General features: G+C 37.6%; 1 protein-coding gene across 11 annotated transcripts in view; it reads left to right on the top strand.

Annotated features, from left to right (window-relative positions):
- Nucleotides 1-10,255, top strand: part of TNRC6A (trinucleotide repeat containing adaptor 6A) — a 131,798-nt gene that overhangs the window by 74,458 nt on the left and 47,085 nt on the right. For 8 of the 11 annotated variants that reach the window (XM_043978548.1, XM_043978552.1, XM_043978550.1 and 5 more), the window contains one exon: nt 778-825. The exons of the other annotated variants lie outside the window; for them this stretch is intronic. In XM_043978548.1, the coding sequence (XP_043834483.1) occupies nt 778-825 (48 nt within the window). The remainder of the gene's footprint in view (nt 1-777; nt 826-10,255) is intronic. 11 annotated transcript variants of the gene reach the window in all.

Consider the following 10,255-nt stretch of genomic DNA (forward strand, 5'->3'; position numbering starts at 1 on the left):
CTTCGAACTAAAGTAGCCCAATACCAGCCACACTGTTGAAAGAGCTTCAGCCTCACATAAAGTCTTTGTGTTGCAGTCAGTTGGGTGTTTTTTCACCCTGCATATTACCAGTGCCCTTATTCTATGTGATATTTTATTTTGTAGCATCACTGATAAACAGTTCCTAAAGCAAAGGACCACTAATTTAATTTTACTCTTTGGCCCTATAATTCCTAAGGAATGTATCTATAAATGATGAAATGTAAAACAGTGCTATGGTTGGTATGATTTTTTAACTAAAAGAAAATTAGCTTATGGCTATCATTTTGTTTTATGGAATTATGCATATAGAAATGCAAGTCGTTGAGTAAAATTAATCCCCAAAGCTTTGCAAATAGAATCATGGCATTTTATAGCCAAATAATCATGTATTCTTAATGTCCTCATGGTAAAGATGGAAAAAGTTAAATTCCTAACAAGTTGTAGCATACCCAAGAGTATGATGAGTTTTCTTAACTCCTTGAAATGTGTTTTAAGATGAGTTTATTTTTTTAAATGCAAGCAGGATATCAGATTTCAGTATTACTTGGCAATCTAGAATCACTTATTGTTGTATTGCATACAATAACCAGGTAAGAAATTATCGGCAAATTTGTTTTGGGAAAGATTAGCCTTCCATCTATAGTTGATAATTCATTTAGAAGAATTATGCAGAGTACTAGCTCCCTTAACCAAAATCAAACAAAAAAACCCAACCTCAATTTAGTAATAATTCTGTAATTTCTTGCTTTTTCATAGGCATGCCTCCCATTCGGGATTTGGTCAGCCACTCCCCTAACCAGTCAGGTGATGCATATGACTCTTTAAAATCTCATATTTGTTGTGCATTACATGTCTCTTTTACATATATTTTTAAAGTACAGACTTTCTTTTCATATCTGCCTCATTTCTGATTGTTAAACTAGAAAAATAAAAATGTAGTTTTAGTACTGTGAGCATACATAAATTACTAGGCTAACTATAGGCTAGTATTAGTAAATGTATCTACTTTCATATGTAAATTATTAAAGTAGTTCTGTATCCTAAATCAGAAGACAATGCTTGTGTGATGTTATTTTCATAGTTTAAATTTCTCTAACATTTTGGTTTTCAGGCAAGTGTAACTTTTAATAGATTATCAATAGCTATTTTGAATGAGTAATTTTAGGCTTACAAATTTAAACCTAGTGGAAATTTCTTGGACAAAGCATAAAGAGAAACATTTTAAAGGTGTTCTTTTTAATCAGGTTACAAGTTAGTAATTAAGCATTTATTAAGTGCCTCTTTTGTGCCAGATACTGTGATAAACACTGGGGATCGAAAGAAAGGTAAAAGACAGATCTTGCTCTCAAAGAGCTCAGTCTGATGGGAGGAACAACATATGAACAACTGTACGTACATAAATGCATATAGGATAAATTGGAGATAATCAACAGAGAAAAGGCAGTGGCCTTGAGGAGAATCAAGAGAGGCTTCTGGTTCGTGGAATTTTAGCTAGGACTTGAAGGAAGCCAGAAAGTAGAGATGAGGAACTGAGAGAATTCCAGGCATTGAGGACAGCTAGTGAAAACGCAGAGTCAGAGTCTACATGATTTTGTTCAAATAACAGCAAAGAGTCTGGTGTTACCGGATCATGTCAAGGGTGAATAATGTGTAAGAAGATTGAATAGGGGGGAGGGGGCCAGGTTATGAGAGACCTTGAATGTTCCACGAGTGGCTTTTCTATTTCATCCTGAATGTAATAGGGAGGCACTTGCGTATATTGAGTAGAGATGTGACATGGCTAGACCTGTACTTTAGGAAGATCATTGTTTTATCTACATGGAGGGTGGACTAGAATGGCAAGAGATCTGAGGCATGGAGATCAACCAGCAGTGTGTTAGAACACTCCAGGAATGAGGTGATACAGGTGGTGGCAGTGATGGAGGAGACAAGAAACCGCATATAAGAGAGGTCACAAAGGTGGAAACCGCAGGACTAGGCATCAGATTGGAAGTGGAGGAGTTGAAGATGACAGTTAGATTGTGCACCCGGGTAATTGGGAGAATGGTTATACCCTCAACAGTGGTAAGGAAATTAGGAAGAGAAGATGGTTTGAGGATAGGGGAAGAAGACACTGACTGAGTTCAGTTTTGGACATGTCGAGTGTGAGATCTCTATGGTTCATCTCATTCAAGATATTTTAGGACAATTGGAGATATGAAACTTGAGGTCACCAGAGGTTAGGGCTATTTGAGAACCCCCAGCATAGAGATGATAATTGACTCTGTGGGAGCTGGTGAAATCACCTAAGGAAATAATAGAGAGAGAGAGAGAAAAGAAGAGGACCCGGGACAGAGCCCTGTGGGAAACCAGTGGTTATTGGGCATGACATGAATGAAGAACCATCAAAGTAGACTGAGAAGGAGAAGTCAGACAGCTAAGAGGAGAATCAGGAGAGAGCATTGTCACAAAAATCTAGAGAAGAGAGTGATTGACAGTGTCAGAGGCTGCAGAGAGGTCAAGAAGGATGCAGGTTAAGAAGATACCATTCAGTTTGGCAATTAAGAGATCATTGTCAGTACAGATATGTAATATTCTTCAGCTTCATTCATTGGCATGTGAGTAAGAAAAAATGCAATGGATGGTGGGTGTAATTCAAGGCAGAGACTTAACAGGGCAAGATCAGAAATAGGATAAAGGGGCAAGAGACTCAAGAGAAGACAATGTAGAGTGTAACTTGTTCACCATGGGGTCAATATGGAGAATCGAGGAGAATATCTCTAGTGTACGAATGATGTCCTGGAAAAGAACTTAGGGGTTGAAATATTGGAGGTTATGGTGAAGACAAGGAACAGAGTTTAGAGGGAGAGATGGAATGACAGAAGATTGTGATCAGATAAAGGAATTTTAGAGTTCATGAACATGGAAGTAGGACATTGAGAGTGATGACAAGATCAAGGCTATGATAACCTCTATAGCTGAGGTAAGGTGAAAAAATAAGTCATTACAAATGAGGAAATTGAGGAACTGGTAGGTTAGGGTATTTGAGGGAATATCAATATGTATGTTGAAGCCTAATATAAGAGCAAGAGTTAGGGAGGAGAGAAAAACTGTGAGCTAGATTCTAAATTCACTGAAAAAAGAAGAGGAATGGCCTGGAGCCTGGTAGACACAAGCCCCAGAACTTTGATTTAGTTGTGGATAGGGTTTGAGTGAACCTCAAAGGAAAGGTTATTAGTAATCAATGGTGCATGTTAAACATGAATGTGTGACATTGAGGAAAAAGGAGTATTCCACACCCTTCCCCATCCATTACCCACTTCCACCAGTGAGTTGGGGAAAATGAATGAATGTACAACAAGTATGCTATAGAGGGTAGCCAGGAAGACTCATCAGGAGGGAGTCAGGTCTCAGTAAGATCCAGAAGATGGAAGCACTGGGAAGAGGAAAGATTTAAGATGAAAGCAGGTTTGTTACCTATGGAGCAGGTATTCCAAAGAGCCCAGAGGAAGGAGTAAATAGCTTTATCATGGAACACTGGGTGGGGGAAAGGTGTTAGGGTTGAGGGAAAAAGAAATAAGGGAAGAGGCGGTGAGATAGAGAATAAGAGGTTCAGAATCACTGGAATGAGTTAGGGAGCATATCATAGATCTCTGGCTGTAAGGAACCTCTGGATCAACCTATTTCAATCCCCTCATTCTTATAGATGAGAAAACTAAGGCTCAGGAAAGTTAAGGGATTTGCTCTCCAAGTTCACAAAAGTAATAAGCAGGATTTTAAACTTAAGTATTCTGATTTAAGTCATCATTCTTCACCCTGTACCAAACTCTCTCCTCTAGGGAGGAGAACTAAGAGAAAATAGTGTCACAAATAACCACAGAAAAGAGAGTCTTTAGAAGGAAATAGTGTTCAACAGTATCATACTGCAGGAGGGTCAAAGAAGGGCAAAGACCATGTAAAGGTCATTAGGTTTGGACATTAAGATGTCATTACTAATTTTGGAAAATGCAGTTTCAGTTGAATGTTGAGGTTAGAAGCCAAATTGCAAAAGGTTTGGAAGATGGTAAGAAGAAAAGATTTGGAAGCATCCGTAGCTGTCATTTTCAAGGAGTTCAGCGGAGGAAAAAAAAAATGGGAAAATAACTAGTAAGAATACCAGGATCAGGGGCGGCTAGGTGGCGCAGTGGATAGAGCACCGGCCCTGGAGTCAGGAGTACCTGAGTTCAAATCCGGCCTCAGACACTTAACACTTACTAGCTGTGTGACCCTGGGCAAGTCACTTAACCCCATTTGCCTCACTAAAAAAAAAAAAAGAATACCAGGATCTAATGATGGTTTTTTAAGGTGGGAGGAGAGATAAAAATATTTGTAAAAAGCAGGGAAGCTGGGGCAGCTAGGTGGCTCAGTGGATAAAGCACTGGCCCTGGATTCAGGAGGACCTGAGTTCAAAATGGCCTCAGGGACTTGACACTTACTAGCTGTGTGACCCTGGGCAAGTCACTTAACCCTCATTGCCCTGCCAAAACAAAAACAAAAAAAGCAGGGAAGCTGACTGAATTGAGATATAGAGACAGAATAAGAATTAGAGACAAAATTGGGATGATATTGTCAGCTAATCTATAGAAAAAGGGAAGAGATACAGTTATGGGTAGAGGGGTTGATCTTTTACTTTTTTTTTTTTTTTTTTTTTTGGTGAGGCAATTGGGGTTAAGTGACTTGCCCAGGGTCATACAGCTAGTAAGTGTTAAGTGTCTGAGGCCGGATTTGAACTCAGGTCCTCCTGAATCCAGGGCCAGTGTTCTATCCAATGCGCCACCTAGCTGCCCCCAAGGGGTTGATCTTAATAAGGAGAAGGGCCACCTCTGTCAGAGATTAGAGTGAAGGAGTAAAAAGTAGAGGCTAATGTCAGAGACATATGAGATGGGAAGGGGAGAAGAGGGAACTCAGAGAATTACTTCACATTTTGTTTGTTTTTAGTTTTTCAGTAAAGTTTGAAGCAAGGTCTTAGCTCAGAATTTGATGGGGAGGTAGGATACTGTGGAAGGCTGAAGGAGAGATTAGGCTCATGAAAAGCCACTGTGGTCAGTAAAGTAGACAATTGATTTCAAGGAGTAAAAGGGTCACATTGCAATGAGGGCTTGGTTATTGCTATTGGCGGAAGATATGAAGGTTTACTTAGAAGACCCTAGAGATACCATGTAAAATTAAGTAAAGGAAGTTTCATCATCAGGGTCTTCGAGTACCAATCAAACCATAAGACTAGCCCCTCCCAAAATTAGAAACAAAGGCAACAAAACTCACATTATTACTTCAATAAATACCCCCCAAAATGCTTCTTTACAAAATACAGTGGTTATTTGTGCTTAAAAACTCTAAAATGCATATGCAAGAAAGTTCTCTCTAATATTGTCAGAAGTGTACATTACAGCCCAGAAATTTTATTGTTTGCAATGAAGGAAATACTAGAAGCATTCCCAGTACAGTGCCAAAGTAAATGTGCTTCCTTCCTCCATTGTTATTTGACAGCTCTAGAAATACTAGCATCAGAATAAGCAACCAAAATTAAAGGTATTAACATTGCCAATGTAGATAAAAAATGATCCCCATTTACAGATTACATGATGGTATACTTGCAAACCCCAGAAAAATACAAAAAGAAACTAATCCAGGTGATTCATAACTTCAGTAAGGAACTAGGATATGAAAATTCATAGACAAATATCTATATAGTAATAAAGTATAACAATAAATTTCATCTAAAGTATTTACAGAATTCATAAAGTATCTGACTTGAATTTACCATCCCACATATAAGAGTCAAAAGAATACAAATAAACTCCCTTTATTTTGGTCAATAATATATCATTGACAATAATAACCAGAGGAATACTCATTTTTTATGTTTGGGTTATACCGATATAATAAGAAGGACAGTACTGCCTAAATTAATCTAAAGATTTAATGCTGTATAAAATATCACCTAGGAAATGCTGAAAAATGTAATGACCAACCACCTCCAGCCCCCCAGACTACTAATGATGAAAAACATGTTTCCTACCCCTTGGCAGAAAAGTAATCAATTATAGCTTTAGGACAAGACATATATGTTTAGAGAAACAGTACAAGACAGATTTGTTTTTCTTTATTATGCTTCTTTATGACAAGGGAGGCCTTTCAAGCTAGTAATAGTGATGCCAAAAAGAAAAAAGTGCCAAAGAAACATGTTTAAAGAATACACAAAAAGGAAGTTCAGAATGGGATACAGACAAGGTGTTAAGTAATACAATGCTGATTAACTTGGACCTGTACTTGTAAAAAAACATGAACTGGGGGCGACTAGGTGGCGCAGTGGATAAAGCACCGGCCCTGGATTCAAGAGTACTTGAATTCAAATCTGGCCTCAGACACTTGACATTCACTAGCTGTGTGACCCTGGGCAAGTCACTTAACCCCCATTGCCCTGCAAAAAAAAAAAAGGGAAAAAGAAGAAAAGAAAAAAACAAAAAAAATCATGAACTGTATCATAGATTCATGGTTTCATATCCATACCTTTTTTGGTCCTTTTTATATGGAAATATTTTTTAATGACTGCTATGTTTGTAATAAAAATATGGTTTATTTTTAAAATTATTATCTGGTGAGGGAGCTAGGTGGCACAGTGGATAAAGCACTGGCCTTGGATTCAGGAGGACCTGAGTTCAAATCCGGCATCAGACACTTGACACTAGCTGTGTGACCCTGAGCAAGTCATTTAGGCCTTAGTGCCCCGCCCCCCCCCCCAAATTATTACCTGGGAACATTATAGAACTAGGCAAAATAACTAAATTCATTGGGAAAGGAGGAGAAAATCTAAAATTTTTTTGAAAACAAGTATTGGAGGAGGGGATGAGTCAAAGCATTACCAGTCCTCAGTGAATCAGCTGTCATCTTTTAAGCATCTACTATGTACCCAACATTGGGGGGAGTGGGGGATACATAGGGACTGGGTCTGATGAAATTGAGTTACCAGTCTGTCTCAGAACTATATTATAAAGCTATAGCCATAAAGCTATTTGGTACTGCTTTAATACTTATATTTCCCACTTTGCTGTTCCCCTTTTCCTTATTAAAAAAATATAATAAAAGGAGAAAAGAGGGTGAGGGTGAGTTGCAGAAAACTAAATGACAAATCCAAACAGGTTGGTGTTACGTGCAATGTCCTACAAATCTTTTACCCCTCTGCCACACTTCCCCAGAGGGATGTGCGGAGGTATCTTCTCATAGTTCTTCCAAGGGGCAAATTCTTACCTAAACAAAGGGTAGTGACTACAAATGGTAAATTTAATCAATTTCCTAGAATTTCAGAGCTTTTGTATGAATAAAACCAGTGAATATGGGATTAGGAGTTAAATTATTAAGTTGATAATATTTGTATCAAATATCACTGACTAAAAACCTGTCTCAAAAAAAATATGACATTAACAGAGAAAAAACTAGGGGCAGCTAGGTGGCGCAGTGGACAGAATACCGGCCCTGGATTCAGGAGGACCTGAGTTCAAATGCGGCCTCAGACACTTAACACTTACTAGCTGTGTGACCCTGGGCAAGTCACTTAACCCCAATTGCCTCATCAAAAAAAAAAAACAAAAAACTAAGAGCCATTTCTATAAAAGATCAGAGGTCAAAGGATATGAACAGTTTTCAAAGGAAGAATTGGGAATTACAAATGAAAACATTCCATATTACTAAAAGAAAAAGGAATACAGATTAAAATAACTGTTTCATTTCAGTTCACATAATGGAGATTGGCAAAGATGTCCAAAAAGGGAAATAGTCAGAAGGAGGGAAAAGGGAAGATAGGCATTGTAATACACTGCAGTGGATCTATGAATTATTCAAATCATCCTGAAATCAGTGGATGCAAGAAAAGTGACTTAACTGTCTAGACCTTTTGATCCTTCAATGAAAGGACTTATACCCTTTAAAAAAGAGAGGGGGGGGGAGGGGGGAAGATGTTTGCCAAACAATCCTAGCATCTTTGTGATGAGATAGAAATAAGAGTTGGAAATAAAATGGAGAAAAGTTGGTGGGGGAGGGGGGGGAGACTATGGTATGTGAATGTAAAAGAATCACTCTTTTTTCCCCTTTTTTTTTTCTGAGGCAGTTGGGGTTAAGTGACTTGCCCAGGGTCACACAGCTAGTAACGATCAAGTGTCTGAGGCTGGATTTGAACTCAAGTCGTCCTGACTCCAGGACCAGTACTCTATCCACTGTGCCACCTAGCTGCCCCAAAAGAATCACTTTGCCATAGAACCATTGGTCATTTCTTTAAGGTTTTATTCAGCAAAATAAGGAGAACCAGTAGAACAGTAAGCAAAATGACTATGACAGTGTAAATGAAAAGATCACTAAATGGTAGTCCAGCTATAAGTAACTAAATAACTGACAAAGGTCACCGAGCACATATAAGTGAGGGACAAGAAGGGCACATAGTTTGGACCTTGTTTTTATTGATCACAAGGATGATTTTGATCTGGAGGTTAAGGAAGAAGTTTGTTTTTGTTTTTGTTTTTTCTTTCCAAAAGAAATTGATAGAAGAAATTTAACATGTAATCTTCCACTGATATGAAGAATTCTCAGTCAGGCATCTATCTACCAATGCAGAGCAGCACCTTCTCTGCAACTTACTGCAGTCTTAGAGTGCCCTAGAACACTGAACAAGTAAGGTAACACAGCCAGTCTGTGTCAGAGGTAGGACTTGAATCAGTTTTTCTTGGCTTTGAGGCTAGGTTTATCCTTTATACCACATACATCAATGAAGTATAAGATTTTTTTTTTTAAGAGAAATTAGCGGTTATAGGCTTCTTTTGTTTTGTTGGCAGCTTGACTGACTATGTAGTTTACAAGGTCATTATTGGAAATCACAAATTGCAAAACTGAATATGGAAACCTTCTAGTATTATTATGAAGATTATTCATTTAAAAGCACTACCTGGAATAATGGTTCTAAAAGTATACCTGTGTTATAACCAGCATTTTCTGTTTTAAGATCCATAAAAGCATTTTTCACTCTTGTGTTGTCAAAACTTTAACTTTTGTTATAGTTCAATATTAAATGATTATTTCTATCATCATGAATAGCAGATTATATTTTTACTTGTTTAATTATTATATTAATTTTATGTTAATTATTTAATGCCATTTTCTGTGTCTTTTAGATGTATAATAAAGAAAGAGTGCCACTAGCTAAGACTTACTAGATTTATGATCAAAAGACCTTAAATAAAATTAAAATAATATAGTACTATACCTATCTTCCAATATTTATAGTCTTCATGGAATATATCTTGTTTATGATATTGGAATACCATAGGTAAAGTTTTTTTCATCTTCTAAGAGCAACCAAGTAGAAATGCCACTTTAAGATAAAGGGGGGGGCAGCTAGGTGGCGCAGTGGATAAAGCACCAGCCCTGAATTCAGGAATACCTGAGTTCAAATCCGGCCTCAGACACTTGACACTTACTAGCTGTGTGACCCTGGGCAAGTCACTTAACCCCCATTGCCTTGCAGCAAAAAAAATAATAATAATAAAATAAAAGGGAGTAGTGATTCAAAGAGAAATTCTTCCTCAAGTCAAGAGATACTTAGCAACTTACCATTTAGGCCCATATATTCCTGAATTCTCATTTATTAAATACAAGTAAGAACTGTAGTAGCACCAAGCTATTGGGAATAGAGGACTGCTGTGTTAGACATGAAATCTTTTTATTGCTGTTCTCTGCCCCTCTTGAAATCTTGCTACCACCCAGCCAAGAAGAAAGTGGTTACCTTAGGAGATGCTTTCCTTTATATATAAGATTGTCTACCCAATTGTAATGTAGAGGAATTGGAGTAAAGAGACATCTGAAGATGGAGAGTCCCAAGGAGTCTCCCATGATTCTTCTTAGCTCTGTTCTGGCCAGTCCAATATTTGAGGTTGTTCCTTAAGCTTTCCTTGATTAGATATGTTCTAAATTGTCTCAGTACCTTCATATAGCTTGGTTTTGAGAGAGTCAGTTGAAATTTAGGGGGAAATTTGACCTACTCACAATTTGATGAGATGTGGGAGGATAAGAAAAGACACAGTAATGGAACAGTGTTAATGAAGAATGAGTGTGTGTGTGTGTGTGTGTGTGTTTATTGGTATATTGAAATGTATAGATTGAAAAATAAGCATATAAGGCAATGTATTGATATACGTTACATAAAAATACAGAAGGAGTTAATGAAGGAAAA

Source organism: Dromiciops gliroides, chromosome 1 (genome assembly GCF_019393635.1).
Source record: "Dromiciops gliroides isolate mDroGli1 chromosome 1, mDroGli1.pri, whole genome shotgun sequence".
In the NCBI taxonomy this organism is placed as follows: Eukaryota; Metazoa; Chordata; class Mammalia; order Microbiotheria; family Microbiotheriidae; genus Dromiciops; species Dromiciops gliroides.